Genomic DNA, 24066 nt, shown 5'->3' with positions numbered 1-24066 from the left:
ATATATATATATATATATATATATATATATATATCAGTATATGTTTGTTTTTTATACTTTGAGGTGGGTTCCTTTATTTTCTATGGAATCTCCAAGAAAACAATTAACAACCCACCTTTTTAGATCCTCTGGGAATATTGGAGAATGGCAGCTGAAGGGAGATGAAACCCAAAGGCAGAAAAAAAATTGGAATGTGGTGTAAGTAATGGGTCATAAAGTTATCATGGATTTTCCATATTTCTGCCTGCAATATCATATACTGTCAAATTTATGGGACCATATTATTTTACAGTAGGTGTCTGTGACTTGTTGGAAATAAATGTCAACAGTAAATGGACAGCACACAATCCACTTGTTTTAAAATAATATATTCAAAGCAAGTCAAATATATGTATAAAAATTCTTTATACTATAGGATATCACAGTTGTATCAAAAACTAAATAATTCTCTTTCTTGTCAAACGTCTACATAGGCGGTTTCAATTACTTTAGTACACCCTTTGACAAGACAAATTATTCTCCTTATCTCTGTTTCTTACTATACAATCTACAATAAATTCACTTACATTACCCTGTGGGTTACCACAGTTGTATCTAGAACTTTAATTAATTGTCTCATTTTCATCAAAGTCCACACAGGCGGGTTCAATTACTTTACCTTCTGACAAGATAAATTCTTCTTCTTATATCTGTTAAAATGTGAAACTCACCTTAAAATATCGCCCATTATGGCTAAACTATTAGTCACACAGTCTCACTTCACTTTCACTAAATTAATGTTATGTGACTTAACTTGTTTACTAAATTCTTTAGAAATCGTCCATCATGGCTAAACTGCCAATCACTCATTCTACATATGTCTAATTATCTAAAAATTATGTCAAGGAATGATCGACGAAAAATGTGGAAACATTCATAGGTATAGCCCTTGACTGCATGGCAAAGGAAGAAGGTGGTAAAAGGCTGTCCAAAACGTCATCATATAAACCAGACACACCAGGATACATCTGGTCCTGGTACAAGAGCCACATCAAGTCACATGTCCAATTTGTGGCAAAAGAAGCAAAAAATCACCTTACTGAAAAAATGAAACCCAAACCCACAGAAATGGCAGTTGTTGTACAGTGTCAAGTGTTACAAAAGATGTAATAGTTGTAACACTATTTTGACAATTCAAAGAAAAAAGCTTGAGTGGATACAACAAATTCAATCTACAGATTATCATGGTATAATGCAGAATGTAAAAACAGCTAAGTCATTTATTGAACTAACTGCCGAAATATGAAATAGAAATAAGTAAAATTAAAATACATCTGCACTTGAGTGTGCCAACTCTACAGTATAGAGGGAGTCAGCTGCTCTAGGAGGGAGTGTTGCACTCCTATCAGTGAAGGATTGTCACCTGCTTATTTACATGCTACAATGTAGCTGTAACACATGCAAACATGGAGATGTAGGTGGGAGCACAAGCTAGTGGAGAATGAAAATTTACATATATAGAGGGCAGTAGTTGTCGAGTAAAGCTATAATGTGAGAGGAAGTTATTGTATTGGAATATATACCTATATTGATACCTCCAAGTGTAAATAAATATGTTTTTCATCTGTAAATAAACACGTTGTTCACCATATGCATGGTTCTTTTTTTACTGATAAAATAATGATTATTCATCCCATGAAGTTATTGTAACAAGACTTATTCTATTGCTTCTAAGATATAGACCTATATAATCTTGTAATATATACGATACATGCACGATGTACCCACTCTGTCATCTTGTATTATTTAACAAGTAAACGGATGATCTCATCTTTACTTCTGCTAAAGAAAACTATACACATGATAAAAATATAAATTCTTGCACCTACCTCTGAGGTATAACTATAGTGTAGCCTTTATACATACGTGCAAGATCAGCTTTTAACTTAATACTTTACTTTTGAAATTTGTTTATGGTGCAAACTTCTTGCACTATCTTATGATATATAAGGATAAAACCTAGAGTTAGTGTATGGCATCAAAGATATATGATGCAACCTCGACTTATTTAACATGTTAATGCATGATGTTTTGGTGACTTCTTCTATTACCTCATAAGAATATGATTGATGAAATACTGACTTATTTTATTAATTATATGGCTACTTGCAATGAAAACTTGGCTTCTCACATAACATCTGAGGTAATGCAAGATAAAAACTCAACTTACCATATTACTTTAGTAATATATCACTAAGTACAGTAGTGCTTAGTATGTAGAAATGGATGGAAAAAAATGGCCACAACATTCAATCTACTACTCCATGATGATTACAAATAATTGCTAAAGTTGAGCCATAGCCTTACTTGAGCACCTAATTGTTTCACAGCTTGTGAGGCTCCCAATATCATCAAAAAGTGTTGTTGAACTGGGAACTAGAGCCAAAGTGTTTATTTTTATTTTTCCTTCTGCCACACTAGCCAAAAAATGAGAGAAGTTTTCTCAATGGCTTTATTACGACATAAAAGCATTTAAAGAGCACTTGGGAACAGGCTATCACTAAGCATGGTTGTGCTTAGTATGTTGGAGTGGGCCAAGAAAATAATGGCTGCCATAATCAATCTATTACTCTATGATGCTTATAAATAACTGCTAATATGGAGTTATAATCTTATTTGGGCACCTAACTGCCACTATTGAGTGTTTCACAGCTTGTATAACACTAATATTTTTCAGTTCTTATACCACACGTATTTTTATGGGGAAATAATAAAAAGGAAACTATTACTTCGCATTGAGTTCAGTTTATAAGCATATATTATTGCCATATTTCATAAATAACAGTTTCATTTCTGGTCGCTAAATGGCAGCAAAAATGTTATTATATAACGACCATTTGTGACTTTTCATTGTACAAAAATGATATCTGCCAAAACAATGTCGGTAAAAATAAAAGAATACTCTAAATTAATATTCAAGGTATTAAGGAGATCAAGTATTTATGCAACTGATAGATCTCTGTACATGTTATTGATGTCTGAGTTTAAAAACACCAGTTTCTTAATTATCAAAACAATATATTATGTAGCAGTCCACTTTTCTTCAAATGTTAAATGGAGTCAAGCCTGGTAGCTGTGTATGTACATGTGGTATACTGCATGGGATCTATATGATGTCCTCCCTGTTAATCGACATGACCTTAGTATGTAATGGAGTCAATTGTATGCACATGCAGTGAGTTGGGATAAAGTTGGAAGTCGTGGGTTCTGTAAATATCCCCTTTATGTCTGTCCAGCACGCTGGAGTACTTATACCATCCTGGAGGAACCTCCTCTCACAATACAGCTATTACTCGACTGCCAGGGTTTCTTCCTTTGCCCATCTAAGCATTGGTCTGATCTTTCCTCACTTGTTCCAGTCTTTTATACCTCACTTACTTGCCCATGGTGATATTTTTCTCATGACACTCTCCACCAACTTCAATGCACCCTCTATCCTGGTATGTATATAAGCACCACATTCAGATAATGTTATCACTTTTTTGAGACTGACTCAATCCACTATCTCTAACACCAACTCTTAGTGGTGAGGAAGGGTGGGAGAGTGTGGGAGGAGGGTAAGTATTATTGGAAATACATTTTTGATGTAATAAAATGTTAACCTCCAAAACATACTTACCTTCTCTCACACCACAGCTAGAATCCCACATTGAGAAGATGGAGGGGCTGGTGAGGGCATTATCCATATAGAAAGCATCTATATAGATCATGGGTGTGTTGATAGAAGAATGGCAACCTAGTGGGGGAACTGCACTAAATCCAAAACAGGTATGCTCTTCACCCAGAATTTAATTCATGTACTGTGGATGGAATTTTAAATGATTTACCATTACTAATGGCCAGGCTCCAAACAGATAGCCAAGGTTCCACTGCTCGGGGTTGAAATTATAGTGCCATGGTTCCTATATCCCACGTTGGTGACAAGAGGAATGAGTTGATCCAAACCTGTAGCCATATAGTGATGCACTTCAAGCCACTGGAATCACGATGAAAGGTAAGCAACACCATAGTGGACAAACCTTCTCCTCAACCTGAAGAAGTCTGAAAGGCAACACCCCAGGCTCAGAATGACAGGATCCTGTATGCCAAACTCAACCTAAGGAAACAGAACTCATCAAGTCTGGAAGGAATTGTGAACACCCATTTTCACTACCCAACTGAGTGGGCAAGGTAAATTCTTCTTGTCTCTGGAATTTTGGGGAGGATGTTGAACAAATTGTGCTCAACAAGAACCCAAGATGGGACCACTCTGCATTTGGAATTACAAGGAGACAATGAACCCTCTTTCATGAACAATGTACTAAACCAATGTTGATCAAAAAGAATGGCCATACTCAACCCAACCAGATAGGTGAGCATCAAATCTGAAATGTTGTTATGAATAGGCTCCTGTGTAGGCTGGTGCTTCTTCTACTGAGGTCTGGGAAAAAATAAAACATCCAGGGATCCGGGTAGGAGAGCCCTTAACTTCATCCTCTTCTCCGTGAGAGGAAAAGCCTCTGTCCACCACCCCAGTGAATGGAAACTGGGTGTGGCAAAGACCCCCTAGCTCCACAAGTAGAATGGGGGGGGGGGGGTGTACGATAGGGAGTCCTGAGGAACAGTGCTCTGGAAACAGTGCTATAGGTGAACCCAGTTCCCTAAATTTTTAAAAGTAAAGAAGTAGTTACGACAGCTACATGGGGTAGTTGGAAGGCAAATAATGTGAGATAAAAGAATTGGGGGAGGTCCACATACCAGTCCACACAATGTTCTCCAGTGGGCAATTCAACTGGGCTGCTTAGGACATAGAAATGTGATGAACCTGATTAGACATGACTCACAGAAGTCTCCTCGCCTTCAAAGAGAGCCCGGAATAAGCAATGGATCAGTTTCGTACCCACCTCAGCAGTGTAACCAGGGGTAAATCCTGGGAAACTGAATGATTCTAATGAATAAAAAGTCACTGTCTAGCATCTGTAAAGGCATTAGTGCAGACAACAAAACCTTCAAGACCCTCACTGGACATAACAAAAGAACGAGACCTGATCAGTCACAGAAATGAGAAATAGTGATCAGATGAATGGATGAAAAGGAATTATCCCCTCCCCTCATTGCTAGGATCTTAGGGAAGAAGAACCGGTCTGAAAATGCAGGTATAATTATAAAGCACCCTATGCACAGTCAGCTCAAATCACTCGGACCAGCAATGTCTGTAGGTCAGCAGAAACACAAAATAAACCTTTAGGGAAAGGTGATACATGGCACATGAGTCTAAGGTATCAAATGGGTGTTGAGAAAGGGCATGTAATGTTACCTTAATATACCAGTTAGGTAACTAAAATGGACATTTGGGACAAAGGACACAAAATGATGTGAGAAAGCTGGATAGTATGTTTTGTCTCGAATATCAAAAGATAGTCAATAAGGCTGCCTTACACAGGGTGATTGTGGAAGATGCAAAACCAGTGCCAAAGAGTCAGGTTAAAAAACGAGTTATGGTTGGTACTTCTAATCGAAGTGGGTTCAACCTCCTCTCAATACACCATTGCTGATATGTGTACCATTTCCTTTGGTAAATGTCCATCACGGTATTAAGCAAAGACTGAGACAGCTACATGGCAACCTTAGAAGGACTGCATAGCCTCCGTGCCTGAAACTTGAGCTCTGGATAGCTGGGTTTACGATATCAGATCATGGCTGCCTCCACTGAGATGGCCAAAGAGGAAATGGAAGAGATAGGCACTCCTGAAGGTACCACAGAAGCAGAAACCAGGGCTTAGCTGCCAATTTGGTGCTGTTGACAGGAACCGACAATTGGCTAGAACGAATCATAGCTAGTACCTTGGGTAACATACGAATTGGAAGGAACGCCTGAAGATGTAATCCTGTCCTGTCCTGAAGGAATGCATCTATTGCCAAACCCCGAGGGTGAAGTACTGGATACCAAATTGCCAGTAGTTGGGTGTACCAATAAGTGGCCAACCCACCAATCACCACTGTTTCAAAATGAGAGCCAACTCAGTAGAAAAACCTTGCAATGCAGCATCTATTCTGTTGGGAGAATCTGTTTGGGTCGAAACAATTGATCTGCCATTGAAGTCATCACCTGTGGAGCATGGTAAACTAGCTAGTAGGGTGATATGATAGGAGTGGTCTCGAGAAAGGAGATCCTAGGTTTGAAAACAAAAAGCTCTGGCCCAAGTGCCCCTTTGATGGGAAATTCAAGACACCACCATAGAATTGTCAGAATGGAACATGACAATTTTCCCCTTAACCCTCTCTAGATGGGTCATGGGTCAAATGCCATGTCATCGCATATATTGACTCATATTCAAAATTTTATTGAACTACTATTTCATAAATAAGTTTGGTATCAAATTGTAGATTATAATTCAAATTTTAGTATTATACATTATTTAATTTCTAAATTTAAAAGTAAATATTTAAAAAAACAGTTAAACATCCATTTGTGTGTCATGTGTGATGTTGAATGCAGCAAATAAGATGTTTGCAATGTCAAAATACTCAGTGTATAGTTTTGTATGAATCAGAAACTCAAATTATCGATATTTACAAGCTAAAATATAAAATAAGAACCTCATATCTTTCTATTTGCTGATATATCACTCATGTAACGAATCAAACACAGTGACCCTGCTCACCTCTTTCCATTTTTTTGCCCATGGATCCATCCAGAAATTCTCGGAGCTGAGTCCCCACAGACCTCAAAGGCATGGAAGAATTACCAATGCCACTGGTGGCACTCTGAATAAGAATTGGAACCCATGGATGTGGACAAAATCTATTCTGGGTACCAAGGGACTGATGTCGGGGATCGGGACACTAAAAAATGGTTGGAACTATGATCCCCTGTAGGAGCTGAGGAAAGTCTAGATGCAACCAACAACAGGGATGAATGTAGAAGCTGACAATCAAATCAACATGCATGCTAGCATAGGTCCCAGCTCGTCATCACTGGATTTGTGATCCTAGGGTCTTTGAACAAAGTTTAGAGTGATAATAAATAGCTCGACAACGTATATAGGGTGAGGCGAACCCTATAAAGTTGCAATCTAATCGGGTTAACTACAAACTCTACTCTAGAAACCCAAATTTCTAGGAGCAGATGTATTCTTTGAGAGTTGGAATATGCTCCCACAGTTTCACCTGACAGTGATAGGCTAAATTACATAGTTATGAGAAACATGGCAGGCAAGGCATAGCTATCCCTTCATGTAATTGAGCAGTAAACCTCCCTGCATAAACCACAATATCAGTGGTTGGAGGGAGAAGTAAGTATTCACTTCCAGACCTTTCAACCATTAAGGAAGGTGCAGGATCAAAAGCAACTGCCAAAAGACTCAAAAACATCAAACACTTGGTATACCAACTGAAGAAAAGAAGCCTGAGGCAGCTTATCTCACAAAGTGGACTCCTGAGAAGCCAACAGAATAAAGAAAGGTGCAGGAAAAAGCAAATCAAAATTCTCTCTCTCTCCAGAATGTCCAGGATTGCCCTCAATTGCAGCCTCAGAGCCCCCTGGAGGAACACCACTGATCCAAGTATATACCTCCATCTCACTATGAATAAGGTCACTGACAGTCTCAACTGAGAGTGACTGCCCCTCCCCAATTGTTGAGCAGCACTAGGTATCAGAGGTGGGATGGGAGAGACCTAATTGACCTCCATGCCGGAAATAATAATCCAGGAATTCATGCCATATATTTTCTTTTTTTTTTAGAAAAATCAACTAGATAACATGAAGAATGCTCAAAGTATCTCCAATGATCGTAGTACAGACAAACCCATTAGTGAATGCTTTGTTAAGAAAAAGTGATAATATTATTTGAATGAGGTGCTTATATACAGTACCAGGATAGAGGGTGCACTGATATAGGTGGAGAGTGTCATGAAACGAATATTGCTAAGGGCAATTAAATGGGTTATAAAAGACTGGAGCATGCGAGAAAAATCAGACCAATGCTTAGATGGGCAAAAGTAGAAACCCTGGCAATCGAGTAATAGCTGTAGTGTGAGAGGAGGTAAGTATGTTTTGGAGCTTCATCTTTTGGTATTACTCACAGATATAAATGTGATGTAATATTGACCTGTTATACAACATCTAAAATAGCAAATTCTTTTCATTTCATTTAGGTTATTTTTATATAACTCTACACTCACATATGCAGAGTCGATTTGAGAGGGTTTGGGCACCTCTATTTTTGTGATGTAAAAAAAATCTTGATTGTACAGTTACAGCACAGCTGCTTATGGTATTTAACGTTTTCCACATAGTCTCATTCTTCTGATGAAGCATCAGCCTTTTTGTCTTGAAATAGACCCCTGTAGCATTAGCAGGCTGATTGTGCTTCCCACAATATATGTTGAATTTTGATTTCTATATATAAATAAATAAACCATACCAACAATGCAGATACATCATAGGCATAAGAATAATCATATTACACTCACCAAAGTGATGAAATCCATATGCATAAATTATTGGGGGTCTATGTTTTTGTTTGCCCCATTGTGCATGCCCCTGCTTTTAGTAGACTTTTGTGATATCATTTGTAATTTATTTGATTAAATGGAGTTAAATATGTATATATTTACACACATAAATATATACAGAGATTATATTTTACAGACTGTGAGTTATAGGATACACCTACCTATAACAGTAAGCTAGTACCAAACTGTTGTAGCCAGCATGTTCAATGTTTTATAGACCTAACGTATAGTTCTAATTTTTTTTAAAAACACATATATATATATATTTATTTATTTATCTATTTACTTAGCTATGAAAAATTAAAATGTAAAAGTAAACTCAGCAACTTAAAACAACCCAAAATTTATGAATAATTTATGCACATATCTACAGACTCAAGTCACACACATTACTCTGTTCAGAACTGCATTGCTGAGAACAACATTAAGTTATTCTAGTGTACTGCTATTCATAAATGTCATTTTACCAACATGATAAGATGTTAATTATAAAGTAATGCAAATGTAACACTGAAAAGTTATTAAGGATAATTTTCTAATTATTCTATTACATCACATAGTTATTACTAAATACCTTGAACTTTGTATAAGATTACGCATTCAAGCATTTCAAATAAAGAATGTTCACAGTACACACTAATGTAATTTGCATTTTGTACCTTTAGAAACTTGTGAGATTCAAACCATGAAATGTCAATGTCAAACTTCAAGTAAGGATGAACTGCATCCAGAGTTAATGTTTGCTTCAATTCACTGTGATCTCCTACTTTAGCTGACATCTCCAGTTTTACTTCAAGAGGTCCTTTCCTAATAATTGTCAATGGATGAATAACCTGAAATATAAATGAAAAACCTTTATTATCATTCTTGCAAATGTAATAACTGTTTACGTTTTTCACCACTGAAAGCACATTTAACAATAACATAATACTTCACACATTGATCACCTCACTGTCAAACTGCATATATAGTGAAAACTGAGCAATCACCACTATACATTCTTTATGGCTAAATTCAAAAACACAGTCTAGAACTATTTGACTATATCTCTCACTAACTTTGTCTTACTTTCACTATCACTAATTTACTTACTTTACACTAACTTGGTCACCTATATATATATATAATAGTTCTACAAACTATAAGATGTTATTATGTAACAATACACTAAAAGCAATGGGAAAAAATTCAGAGGGTTCGAGTAACATGATGTCAATTCACAATAATTGAACTACACAACAAATGATTTGTAAACAGTAATGTAAGAAAACCTGTGATAAATTATCATTTCTATGTATATTAAATTTAACACTCATGCTTTATAACTATCTAAATCATAACTATTGTATTAAATATAAATGAAACAGTCATGTATATCTCACATAGTTAAAAAAGATTTTAAAAACATATAAATGTTGATAATTATGTTCATGAGGTACACTTTGGAGTTTATTTGTCCTTCTAAAAGACAAAAAAGGACAATATCCAAATTAAGAGGTGGCATCAGTGCTACATGGTAGTAAAAGCAAATCATCAACCTTAGAAGATTGCATGTTGTACACTACCAATATTTTCTGTGCCTGTTTGCAAAACTGTTCCATCGGTTGAATGCTGTGTTAGCATTCTTCCACTTCTCCAGCCAACTGACTGCAGTTATGAAAGTTTTTTTTATGTTACTACTAGTCATGTGTGTGTATTCCACGGTACATGCACTTGGCTGAGGTAGTAGTCCATCTACAATTTTGGCCAATAGGGATGCTTTCTATCACTTCTAAACATTTTCTTCCTAAGGCAGTAACTCTGTAAGCAATTTGTGTACACTGCATGATGGAGAGAAGCATAATTTTTATAATTCATTTAATCAGTTTTCAATAAGTGTTATCATGGGCAACTTTTAAAATCCTACACTCATGAAAATACATTTGAATTTTGTGACACTTTATTTACCAGCATTAATCAGTAATATCTATTTATGAGATGTTGAACTGAAATGAGTGTGAATTTGTTTTTAGCTGTTCCTGAAAATCCTGCCTATTTTTGTATCATCATAAGTACATCTAGTTGTCTGGCACAACACCAACTTATGAATTCCCCTGTCAACAGAAATACTCTACACACCATTACACTATCTCTTCTAGCAAGCTTACTTTGGTGGAATAACAGAAGCAGGATAGAGTACCTGATGTGGGTGAAACATGATTCATCCGACTACACATGCTTCCAACTGCTCTCCATCCACAGTAAGGAGCCTAAATACTACTGAAGCTATGCTTTACTGTTTGCATCTCAAAGGTGATTTCAGAACTGTTCTTTGGTTTTCATAAGACATGCCTTGAATGGTACATTGCCAGGAAATAGCCAATTTCTTAACACTACTCATGAAATTGTCCTTCAAAGAAATATAGTCTGATACACTCTACAAACCTGCCTCTCACACATTTCCTTCAGTCTGTCACCAGAGATTAGTGACCATAGTTTATTCTTATTGACAAACTCTGGTGACAGATGTCTTTGAAAGACCAGTGAGAGAAACTGTCTTTGATAGTAGTTATCTTGCTAGATAGACACACACTGATACACTGCAATCACCTGACACATCATACTGTTAGTTTACTTTGTACATGAGATAAATGGAGTGTTATACAATGAAAGAAACATTCTTTCCCTGTGTCTTGTAGATTAACAATAATGTGATTACATCTTTATATTTATAGAGCCAAAGCATTTACCTGGCACATCACTCTGTCAGCTTATTTTGAATATCAAATAAATGAAGCATTATACTCATGTGTGTGTGTGAAGGGAATACTAAGAAAGTGGCCAGTCAGAATATTAATGCATTAACATATTCATAAAAAAAAATATTAATAAACAAAATCACTGTGTGTTTTTACTGCAGTGTTTAATTCTGTATGAAAAGAAAGTGACCTTAAAAGATATATAGCATCAACTCAGTTGAATTTAGTTATTAAAAATTAAAAAATATAGAAAAAGATTAGTCTGAATGCTATTCTAGATGGTCACATTTTTTTCTTTTCCCTTACTTTCCAGATAAAACAGATGCACAGCACAATTCTATTTTAACTTTCCCTCATAATACTGCCTAACTAACAACTGTTTAGCTTGTAATCTGTAAAAGGTAATAAAAAACTTCAGAACATATTTACTTCATTATAGTAAAACAAAGATATTTTTCTGCATGTTTTGGGCACATCTGTTTGAGCCCTCATCAGGCAGAATGAAAATAAACAATGCAATAATATACATATTACTATATTTAAAAAATTTGTTCCAATAACATGTTAAATGTCCATTTTGAATTAATGTTTTATTTAAATAACACAATAGCAATTATGTCAGGCAAAATATTCAAGACAAAGTTAAAGCAGAGATACAAAATATGTATATATATTTATACAATATTAATGCAAAGTACAACTAGAGGACTTAAATTCCTGGACCTTCATCCTTATTTGAAGAAAAAATCTTTCTGTTCAATTATTTCCATCAACTCTCTCACATTCAGTTCAGTGTAGTTACCCTAGGAAAAAAATTAATTTGGTCTTATCCCATAGGAAATAAACCCTTCAAAGAAGAAGAGCCATTTTTTGTTTTTGTCTAAGAGCTGCAATATGCTCTAACTGTTTAACAGTCTACCCTAAAAAAATGTCCCCCAGCAGGTCAGCAGTAAGTCTTCAGATTTACAAATCAGGTGTTCGATTTCCTTCAGTGGACACAGCAGATAGCCCGAGCTGCACAAATCTCCTTAAAGAGCCACAGGTTGCTGACCCCTGCCACAGGATATGGTGATTATAGTTAATAGCATGTTAAGCTACTCATAATAAAGTGCAACATGTGTTTTTTACTTCAAGTTGTCTGACTGATATAGACACTGGCATTCACACTTTATTTAATAAAATCTGTCCTAGCCCAAAGTTGTTATCTTTCAGTGAAAGAAATAAGAAAATTACAAATTTTGTTAATAGGTCTATAAGCAAACTGGCAGTCCATATGTCTAGAATAAAACGTTTTTCTGCATGGTTTGAGATCTTAAGGAAATAAGGTATGCAAATAAATTTACCTTCATTTTGTATACAGGTGAAAGTGTCATGAGTTCAGACAAATTCATTTTACAAGATATTTTGATAATAATCTCATAAATGACTGTCAGGTCATATCCTCTATCTATGGCCACATGTTCAAGATAGTTCATGTCATTGAAAAGGTCAAACATTGTTGAACGAAATACAAAATATTCTGTAAGTTTAGAGTAAGAAATATGCCAACTTTTGAAAAAAAAAGTGACACAAATCCATATGCTGCAGTACAGTGATTGCAAAATGTTTAAAAAACTGATGTTTTGAATAAAAAAATCAGTTTCTAATTACCAAAAAAATGGTATCTGGTTATTTTGTTTATTTTAAATTGTAAACTTAATGATACTCTGTGAATTGTTTATATTGCAAATTAATGTCACCGAGACTCCACACTACAAAGGTATCATCTATATATCTCAACCAAATATTTGGTTTACGTGACAGTTAGAAAAACAGTGATTTCAAAATAATCCATGAAAATATCCAAAGTATTGGGGAGAAAGGCAATCCATTAGGTATTTCTTCAATTTGATAATAGAATTTATTTACATGAAAAAAAAGTGGATATATGATTCAAGTTTTTGTCAACTTTATTATATTGCTAATTTCAAGTGAATAAAGATATAATGTATAAAAAAACCATAACATTATTATGGGATAGCTTAGGAGACTGGATCTGATTAACAGTAAGTTGAATCTTTAATGTAGTGTTTATTTTATGAGGATAAGAAAGAAACTTTATCTGCTATGAATTTCACAATAAGATGTGATGAAGATTTAATACCACTAACAATTAGGCAATATGGGATATTTCCTTTATGTATTGCAGGTAGTGCATAAAACTATGGAGTAATAAAATTACATGATAATAACTTAGAAGTCTGGTTACGGTTTAAGATGAAACACTATTTCAAAGTGTTCCTAGTTTTTAGTGTGGTTGATTATATGAACCATCTGTTAATAAATTTATAATCCCTTCATTTTGTTTATTTGTTTGTAATTAAACACAAAGCTACACAATGGGCTATCTGTGCTCTGCTCACAATGGGTATTGAAACCTGGATTCTATCGTTGTAAGTCCGCAGACATACTGCTATGCCACTGGGGGGGCCCATTCATTTTAATGACTCTTGTTTATGAAAATAATTTGGTTGCTTTGTCAGATTTGGTTATGAAAACATCTCTATTATATATGAGAGCCTTAAAGTCAAGCATTTGATCTTTTATAAAATTTCATTTGCTTTTAGTACAAGTGTTGATGATGAGACTTGAATGCAGATAAAATTTATTCTTAATCTTAGATGAAAGGAAAAGATTAAGTTAGACTCAATAACAAGGATTAAATTCTCTGTAATATTAGGAAGAAATTTATAACTTTGAGGTAGAACTATGTGTTCATTATTTTTATTAGTATCTGTAGTCCCAAAGTAATATGAGACTTAGATAAGGTATCAAATTTCTTCTATAGTTTTTCTTCATATTCAAGACAATCTTGTCCATTAAAATCCCAACTTTTGTTTTATAGGTAAGGCCATAACATATGAATCAACCTGCTTCTTTAACATGTAAATTAAAAACTTCAATTTATAACTTAAAGACAAATAATCACTTCCATTTTGTAATATTTGTAAAATTCATTGAGAAAGTGCAACCCAGCTAACACATAACATTTCTTCAATGTTGTTGAATAGTTATGCATTGGTAAAACTGACAACATCATGCATTATAATGCACAACTATTCAGCAAAATTGTAGAAACATCATGTGTTGGCTGGGATCTTAGTGTTAGTGATATGTTTGGAAGGTTTATCAACAAAATGGATTTTCACAGAAATACACTTTGGGATTAAACCAACACCTGTACAATTTGCTAAGAAATTAAGATGATTAATCTCTAATTTAAATTTTTTTATACATTCACGAAAAGTCTTCTTAGAAAGGTTACAGATAGTTTTAATTTTGTAAGTACATACTCGTTTTAAAGATGGCTTTCTTAATATAACCTTTTAGTATTGGAGAATATTGAGTATCTATTGGTAATTTTGTATGCAAAGTTTGTCTATTTCAACTGACTTTCAGCAGAGTACATTGTTGGTGGGTTTATATCATAAATTACCCATTGCTGAGCTGATTAACAAGATCAATAATTAAACCTTTTTGTTAGCCTATTATGCTTCTTGTTATATCATAGAAGAACAGTTGGGATCATCTTAAGTAACTGAGTTCCACTTTACTAGTTTAGTTCATTATGTAAACAGACAGGCTTATTAGGCTTAATAGTCATCTTGTTGATGTAATTAGTAACATTAAGATTATGGCATTGCAAAAACAAACATCTAAAAAAAAAGGATATTGCAACATAATAGTATATAAAATGTTGCATTGTTATCTATAAAAGAATATTTTATTTAATCTATTACAAAGTATACAAGTAATTAGATAATTATCACCAGATACAACAGTATAGTGACTAATTGAGATTATGTTATGTCATAGTTAAGTAGCAGTACATGCATGAAGGCTCTGAAATAAGGGGAAGAACAACTTTCCTTGACTTTTTAAGTTTCGAGATAATTAAAAATTTTTTCCAAAGATTTTTAACTCATGGCTACACTGTAACTGAAAATAAATACAATACCACTGTGTGAATACTTTAACTATACCACTGTGTGAATACTTTAACTGATTTTTATGAAACAGTTCATAACTTTGTTCCTGTAAACTGAGTTCTGAGACAAATAATTGTACTTGTTGAATCATCTATAAATTATGTAACAGTTAAATATTTCATTGTACATGCACAGTTTTGATGAAAAACTGCCTCTTTTTTTTTCTATTCAAATATTTTGTGACCCTGAATAGGTTTTCTATATGAAAAAAAAAATTTTACATAAATATTTTCAAAATTACACATATTACTGAATATTGCAAATTAAAAGAAAAAATATGACTTAACTGTACTAATAGATATTTCTTTCATCTATCCATAGAGGCTGATGAAACTAAATGTTTAGATAAAAATGTGCCAGTAGAGGGTTGAGTAAAAACAGACTGACAAAGCAAATCTAGAAACTGTTCTCATAAAACATAGCAACATATTAGTACTTAAATGCTTTAAATGTACATGTTCCATAAAGGCATTAGTTAAATTAAAAAACAAAAAACCTTGTTGATGGCAGAGCGTTTTGTTTCTAGATGGTAATCCATCACATCCCATGCATCCCAGTAGAGAGGAATATCATCAAACATCACAAGTTTATTTCCAACTTGACCAACTGATATAAGTTCTCTTGGTTTTTCCAGGAGTTGCAAGGACGTAACCTCTCCTTGGTGGTTCACAATAGCGACTAAGAACTGGTTTTTTAAGCACACAGAACCATCTGATCGTCGATCTAGAAAATAGTACAATCACCACTTTATTTTCAAAATTTGTAACTGTAAATAGTGTTTGTTTATTGAAATAAATGTTTACAGAACACATTACTGAAATCAGTACAGCAGTTCTTTACAAAAATAAGCATATACCCTTAAGAAAGTAAAATGTGTGATATCAAATCACAAAAAGACTGCCAATAATTTAAGTGACATATATTTTAATGTGAATTTGAATTATTATCAGTCTTATTGTATTTAACATCATATCTGATACCTACCAACAACTAATGCTTAGCCAGCTTCAGTTGTCTATAAAAGCAACTTTTTTCCTATTTAATTCTGATAGAAAGCCAAACCAACAGTGCCATGTAACTTTGACAATGTCAGTTCTAAAATGTTACATATTATATAGAACCCAAATTTAATAAATGATTCTTTAATAATGTAACAAGATATTTTTAACTCTATGAACATTAAAAGTGTATTACACAACTTTAAAAGGAAGAGTAAAATATAGACTAGAATGTAATATTATGTGCATTCAAAATGTAGAATATTTTCTTGCTATTTGATAACATAGTACTACATAATATTATATAATTTTATTCAAGTAATATACAATTAACCCTATGCCAACAAACTGGTCAATTTTACCAACCTTGATTTTTCTTTTAATTTCCAAAGCTTTTACTAAGCCAATTGAAGTGCAATGTGATTTTCATGCTAACAATAAATATACTTCTTTTCATATTACAGTTTCATATTTAATTTGTATAACTTCTAGAACCTTGTAAATAAACATGAAAAGTTTTTGAGGTAAAAACTATATAATTTGTCTATTATTTTCTTTATCCTAAAAGTAGCTAAATAATTAACATACAAAAAATTAAAATCTGAAAAATTTTAAATCAAATTAATAATACCTTTTTTTGCTTTCTATGAATGCATCATTTGTCGCCACATTTTAAATTAAAGATACTTACAGTTTCAATTTTGAACCTTTTCACATTTATTTTCCTTTAATTTTATGGTTTTCGTGCCTTTCTTGTACCATCTAATCAGTTTATTCATCTGTGAAAGGCAACATGTCACAGCAAGAACACATTAGCATATTCACATACACCAACATACTGAGTGCCATGAATCTGTGCACTTGGTTGCAGAACTAAATAGGCTTATTTTTTTTCTAGTTTATTGTCCAAGGAAAAATCAAATTTTCATATATGCATTATTCAAATATGAGTTTTAATTGGTCAGTCCTACTGTGTGTGGAGGTTAAGGAAAAGGGGGTCATAAAGCCCAGTCATAACCATAACTTAGGTACTGGTCAAATCACACATCTATAAGCTTAACTTGCACCCATGCCCATCCCCACCCATAGGACATGTGCCAAAGGAAGTCAAGGACTTCCTGATCCCCTAGCTTCCCCAGGTTTCCATTCAAACAGCTACCTATGGTCATGCTGACCACTTCTGTCTTTGCTAGACAACAGGAACCTGCATACCAGACTCTAAAATCAGCCTGTCATCTGGATGTTAATTAAACAACTCTTGGTTCCAGTAGAAAAGAATGGGGGTTAAAACATAGGTTTGACCATTAGTCCTTGTTAACACTTTTATTGTCCTCTCTTAGAGACTTCCATTTACAAATAACAGTTATGGCACAAATTATAGGGTTTCACTGCACAAGTGCTACCTTCCACCTTCCCCTATTACAGTTACAGCTAGCATTTTCATGCTCCAAAACTACACCTTCAGTAGCCTTCCAGCTACCTAGTTGTTCTACCTTCAAAGATCAAGTAGTAGTCACAACATGTAATTCATACATTCTGCTATGTCTTCCTACCTGAGGGTTCAGAAAACAAGGAATGCTACTTCCTTTCAATCATAAGTTACCTGACAAATTACTGTCTTAGTTTTGGCAATAAATCCCACCCATATTGTCCTGGAGGTCAATATTGTGTTTTGTCCACCAGTCAGAAATGGTAGTTGCTTCAAACTCCAGTGGCTCTTTATCTGGTTGATCAAAAACTGCTAGATAAGAATGTGCAATTTCTTTCCTTCATCAAGCAGATCCAGATGATGCAAGACAATGTCCTTAACCTCCTCTGACTCACCAGACTCCTGGTCAATCCAGTGCATCAGGGGCTCATCTGTGACATATGGATGCAGCTTATCAATATGTTCTACATGCTTTTGCATGTAATGTGCCTGTTCCAACTACTACATTAAAGAACAAATTGGTCAGAGTATAAGGTACAGTCTAATCCAGCTGGATCCAACCTACCTTTATGCAGCTGGCATATCACAATCATACATAGTTGCCACATTTGAATGTATGTTCTTTCACCATGTTTGAAACACAATATAAGCAGAGAAGACACAAACATATTAAACAGAAAAATAAATGTAAATAAAGGAAAAATCAAAGAAACACTTGTAATACAACAACTTAAACCCACAGTAAACCAACACAAAGGAATACTTTTATGCCTATATTAAGTATTTCTTTAAATGTGTTCATATATGATATTGCACTGTTGACTACCAATATAATAATGCAACTAAATATATACAACACCCCCTACAATCTTATACCTAAGGAGTTTGAAATGTTGTTACTTGTATTTTGTTTTTAAATAAATTTTTCCATTTCTACTATTAGTAAAACTGTGTTTTCATTCAGATACAGTGCGAGTTTCACTGTTACTCTTATTATTCCATGAAAATTCATTACCTGCCAAATATTTCAGAATTAAAATTCAAATATTGTTGATTATTAAAAAACATAACAAGCACACGGTATTACCAGATATTATCTTGCAGGTTAGTAATCACAGCAATTACAAATCATCTGAATCAGCAGTTAAGCTTTCAGTGACACCCCCTTCCAAGTCTTGAATTCAACTCAATGGATTACTTTTTATTTCCTCAAGGTTAAACCTTCAGCACAGCTCAATAATGATTGTCTTGCAGTTCTAGAGTTGCTTCTCATGTAAATGCTCAATGAAGTCTAGGGCTAGACTCAGTAACCATTTCAGGCACTCACCTATTCAAAATGCTTCTTTTACAGTTCTTTTTAATGTTAGCATACTGATCTGCTTTGCCTCACTTACAGTGATCCATAAATTGGCCAGAAATTTTGCTTTCCAGCATCCAGTCATCTCCTGACTGAAATATCTTTGGCATTGTTGGCACAGAATGGTAAAGGCTTTCAGGGGCTCTAATGATCTGACAACTGGTAGATTCATGATCCAGGGTAGCAGAGCAATGAAGTGCTCTGGGCAGCTCTGCTCAACTACATACTCCTTTGTAAATCATGTTCATGTCAATAGTGTAACTCCTGGCTAGGGAGGCATACCATTGCCCCATGATCCAAATCTCTTTGTGGTTCAACTTCCAATGTCTCACCTGCTGGTGAAATGGCTTCATTTGGCAAATTGTCCACCAATGACCCCTCTAGTTTCACTCCATCACTCTCAGATAGCTTCAAGCAAAGCTGGAGATGAATCACTCTGGCAGCCATAAGTCTAGGAGTCTTCTTTAAACCACCCCCTACTAGTCTGGGACTCACCAAAATTCTAAATTCATGCTTCCCTCAAACCAAAGTCAATCCTTAGGAAAGTAACAGAATCAACTGATTTTGGTGTTCCTTGGTCATACTTTGCAATAAGATCAAAATCAATGATCTTTAGAGCACTGGTAAGAGTCCAACATCCAGGACAGGATTTGTTTTTGAATTTTGTACAAAGCTATTCAAGGACTATCTGCACTAGCTATCCCTAATTTTGAAATGATAGACTAGTGGGAAAGCAACTAGTCAACAGCACCCACTGCTAACTCTTGGGCTATACTTTAACCAACACATTATAATGCCCCCACTGCTGAAAGAGCAAGCATGTCCAATGATGGGATTCAAACTTGCAACTTTCAGATTGCGAGTCTAGCACCCTAATTACTCTCTCAGACAACTATCTCCCCTTAATGACAGACTCTCCCTCTAAGTTATAAGTCTTTTTTCCAGTTGTTTAGAATGTCATTTGCTGAAACAGAAGCCTTCTTAAACTTAATAATGCAAGAGTTCAAGTAAAGAACAGTATACACTTCTGCAGCTAATAGCAAACTCCACAATAACAATATTCTGTGGCTAAGGAACCAAAATATTCTACTATCTATCCAGTCTGTGTTATATATAAGTGAACTGAATTATTGTTAGAGCTATCAGATAGGTCCACTAAATAATTGAAAATTCATTCAAGATATCAATTATGGATTGTTACTAAAACTCTTAGTTAACCAAATCAATGTTAAACAGAACAATAAGGCTGGACACAAAAATACAACACAATGTACAATCTTTATTATATGATGCAAAACAAACATAGTGTGTGTACTTGTAGTTCTTATTTATATCACATGATTGCTTCTACAGGTTCTGCAATATTCAACCATTCATGATGAAATTATATACCAGACACTTTAAATGCCAGACTCCTTAGTTTCCAACATAACACGCACTACCCACATGATTGTTCATTCTAACTACAACTGCTAGATATTACCTGAACTGTTGAAGGAGACTGCTGTTGACATTCTTATACAATATCATATTAAGCAATGTTGTCCCTGGTATTACCTACTTTGAGATGAATAGAAGTAACTTCATACAAGACCAATTTAACAGTTTTCTTGGCCACATATTCAGAACAAAGAATTAATTCAGAATAAATATTATAATACTACAAGAAGATAGAAACCTATACTACATTCAAATACCACCCATGAATGGTTATGACGAAAATAAGCTTATGGATCCATACGTGTAATAAAGGATGAACATATTGAATTTGCCAAGTGTTACGTATTAGAATTTTAAATAGCCTGAAATTGAGTTAACTGATAAATCCAAATTTAGTAGTTAAATCGTATTTGGATTTAGTAGTTAAATTAAAGCTGATATATAGTCAGTTTATGACATTTGCCAACAAGATTGATACACACAGTTTTCTTTTTTAACACAAATACATTCTAATATACACACAACAATACAATTTACAATAACAGTTATTACAAACAATGATTTATAAACAAAAATTTCACAAACTTACAAGCAATATAAAGTCTTCCTTTTAATCTGGAATTTCTTCGATATCTTAATGAGGGTTCACAATGAGTGAGCTGATTACGAGTTGACGTAGGTATATTTCACTTAACGCGAAGCTAGCTAGTTTTGTCCTTCGTTATGTAATGTTTTCATAAAAATACTAATTTCCAATGAGAATCCACTGAAGTTAAACAATTTGTAATGTTTGAACTCTGTGAAGGTTCATGTTCAAATATTTGAAGTTTTCCTTATTGGTAAGTGTTATAGTAATCACATTTATAGCTTCCGAAGTTTATAGCTCACTGACTATAGCAAACTAATAACAGATATTTTCTCCTTTCGACACGTCACATATTTATAGGCATGTGGAGGCATTCTAGAAATTTTAGTTTTACGTAATAATACTGAGCTACATTTAAGCATTTACATATATACAAAAATTGTTAATTCTTACTCTCGAGAATCTTCTAGAACTTTGGAGAATAGGCAGGAGTTTTGCAATACATATTTAACACTATAAGCTATGCATGTTTTAAAATATAAACTTAATCTAAACAAATTCATTACACAAGCAATAAGATATGCTTTTTATTGAATATTTATTTTTTGTTTCTTTCTTTAATAATGTTTTGGTAATCTTAACTCAACATGCAAACTGATTTCTTATGTACCCATTTATTGTATTATGTAACCTTGTAACTATTAATTTTTTAAGATTACTGATAAAACATTGGTAAAATTCAACAGTTTCATTCTCTTCTTATTGTACTATTGTTATTTGTTATTAAGCACAAAATTACACAAAGGGCTATCTGTGCTCTGCCCACCACGGGTTTTGAAACCCAGTTTCTAGTGGTATAAGTCTGCAGACATACCGCTATGCCACTGGGGAGCTTTTATTTTACTTGTTAAATGAAAAACTTCTGATTTTTAACTTTCAGTCAAAATATTCTATTTATACATTTTCTATAGTATACAAAAACAGTCATTACAATTAATACAGATAAAACACTGTTCTTCACCTTATCATAGGGATATCTATCAAATTAAGAAGAAAACAAAATGAACTCTTGCATCTTCAGTGCAGGAATACTTTATTTAATATACTGGTCAAATGAAAGTTTAGTATTTTATGTGATTATACCAGATAAAATAAAACAAAATTTACATATTAAGTTTACACTACCTGCTGTTACAGGTACTTTAACTGCTGATATTCCACGGAGAACTTGGTATCCAAAGGGATTAACCACCACAGGGACAAGTGTTGTTTTTTCATCTCCTGCATCTTGCATAGCCTTTCCAACTCCTTCAATCCACACCCTGCGAGAAACTTCCTCTAGTGACCAATTTATTTCAAGTAGCTCTGTTCTTTTCCAAGACAAACTGTTTACAATAATAAGTTCTTCTTCTATGCCATCCACTGAGCTCCCTGCAAAGAAGAAATAAGTGTAGTTTACATACAAAAAGTTGATGTTGGGTGCAAATATCTTCAAATAAATATATATGTACCTGTCTTTAGATAGGAATGAAATGATTAACTAACTATTGAGCTAAGCCTCTCCCACTTCTTTAAATATTTTGAAATAGGACTTCAAAAACTATCTTAATCAACAATATCCTAGTCAAGATACCCCTTTCCCTAATGCAACACACAAGCCCCAAATATACCTAAATGTGAGCTTGAGCTTTCAAAAGAACAAGAAGTCTGAATCTGACATCTGAACATGGATTTCATTAACCAGCAGTAAACTAAACAAAAAGATTAAGGAATACATGTAAAGGAGTAACTGGGAACCTTGATAGTACAACTCAATGGGCAGGATCAAAATTCATTAAACAATCATTGTGAAATCTATTTTACTGCCTGTGAACTAATGCAATAAAAGAATAAACAGATACCTGATGATGCCTTTACTGGTGAAATCATGGTCGTTAATATATGAAGTTTTTGTGAAACATCCAACTGTCTTTGTAAGTCAGCTTGACAATGGGATGATCAAGTAGGATAAATATGGAGCAAGTATGAGTTTGACTAAACTGACTGAGTTTTAAGCTAAGAAAAATAATGAGGAAAGACTTGTTCTGTAAACCAATGAATAATTTATATCAATCAGTGAATAGAAAAAAAAGTGTGAATACTTGTGTAGAACATAGGATGATTATCTTCTACAGGATCATAAAATCAATTAACTGATGTTCTTCCCCCTCAAGTTGTCTTCCTGTCAACTGACTCACTTTAGAATTATTGTAGAATTATCAATCCAATGCTTCTTAGTTAAAAGGAAATATTGGATTTACCCACCACAACTAGCACTACCCAATTGATCGTTCACTCTCATTCAACATAGGGAAGGCTGTAATGCCTAGATATCACCTATTCAGCCAGTGAAGGACAATGTTGTCACTGACTTTCTTGCATAACATTTTTGCAGCAATACCTCCGTGGGCAAAGCAAGTATTATTACCAAAGAATAACAAAGGAACAGAGATAGTTAGAACAAAACCAACTTAATGTTTTCTAATCCATGTTTCTTTGAAAACTGTATACACTGAAAATAAATAATAAATTCTGAAAATTTCTACATTAAAATAAAAAGGTAGAAAATGCATGATATGCCTGCATACCACAGAGAAAGCACTCTTAAACATTTTGAGAATTTTGGTTGTTCCTTGGGTCTGGTTGGACTCTTTAGCTTAATAACAGCTGCCAATTACTTACAGTCTCTGCTTTAATGGCTATTCCCACATCTATAACAGTTCTATTTTCTCTGGTATCTTTTTGGGAGGAGTTCTTATTTTATATAGGCTTTTGTCTGCAGTTCCAGGCAATATGTCATTTCAAATCACACTTCCAACATCTACTGCCTTATGGTTTTTCCTTCATTCTATGTAACTAGTTGTCTAACTAATCCTTTCAGTTCTTATAGACTCATTAGAGAGAGCTGATGTTTCA

The 24066-nt window shown here is 34.1% G+C and overlaps 1 protein-coding gene across 1 annotated transcript in view; it reads right to left on the bottom strand.

Moving 5' to 3' along the window:
• The window catches only part of LOC106467894 (alpha-mannosidase 2C1-like), a 39971-nt gene extending 16382 nt beyond the window's left edge, over nt 1-23589 (bottom strand). The window contains exons 1-3 of the mRNA XM_022396103.1: nt 22297-23589; nt 15798-16024; nt 9195-9368 (exon numbers count right to left, since the gene is read on the bottom strand). Of these exons, the coding sequence (XP_022251811.1) occupies nt 9195-9368; nt 15798-16024; nt 22297-22405 (510 nt within the window). The 5' untranslated portion in view covers nt 22406-23589. The remainder of the gene's footprint in view (nt 1-9194; nt 9369-15797; nt 16025-22296) is intronic.
• Nucleotides 23590-24066: the final 477 nt, after the last annotated feature.

The sequence above is a fragment of the Limulus polyphemus genome, unplaced genomic scaffold (assembly GCF_000517525.1).
Source record: "Limulus polyphemus unplaced genomic scaffold, Limulus_polyphemus-2.1.2 Scaffold2782, whole genome shotgun sequence".
In the NCBI taxonomy this organism is placed as follows: Eukaryota; Metazoa; Arthropoda; class Merostomata; order Xiphosura; family Limulidae; genus Limulus; species Limulus polyphemus.
Note: the sequence above shows the minus strand (reverse complement) of the source record. Positions and strands in the feature narration are given on the sequence as shown.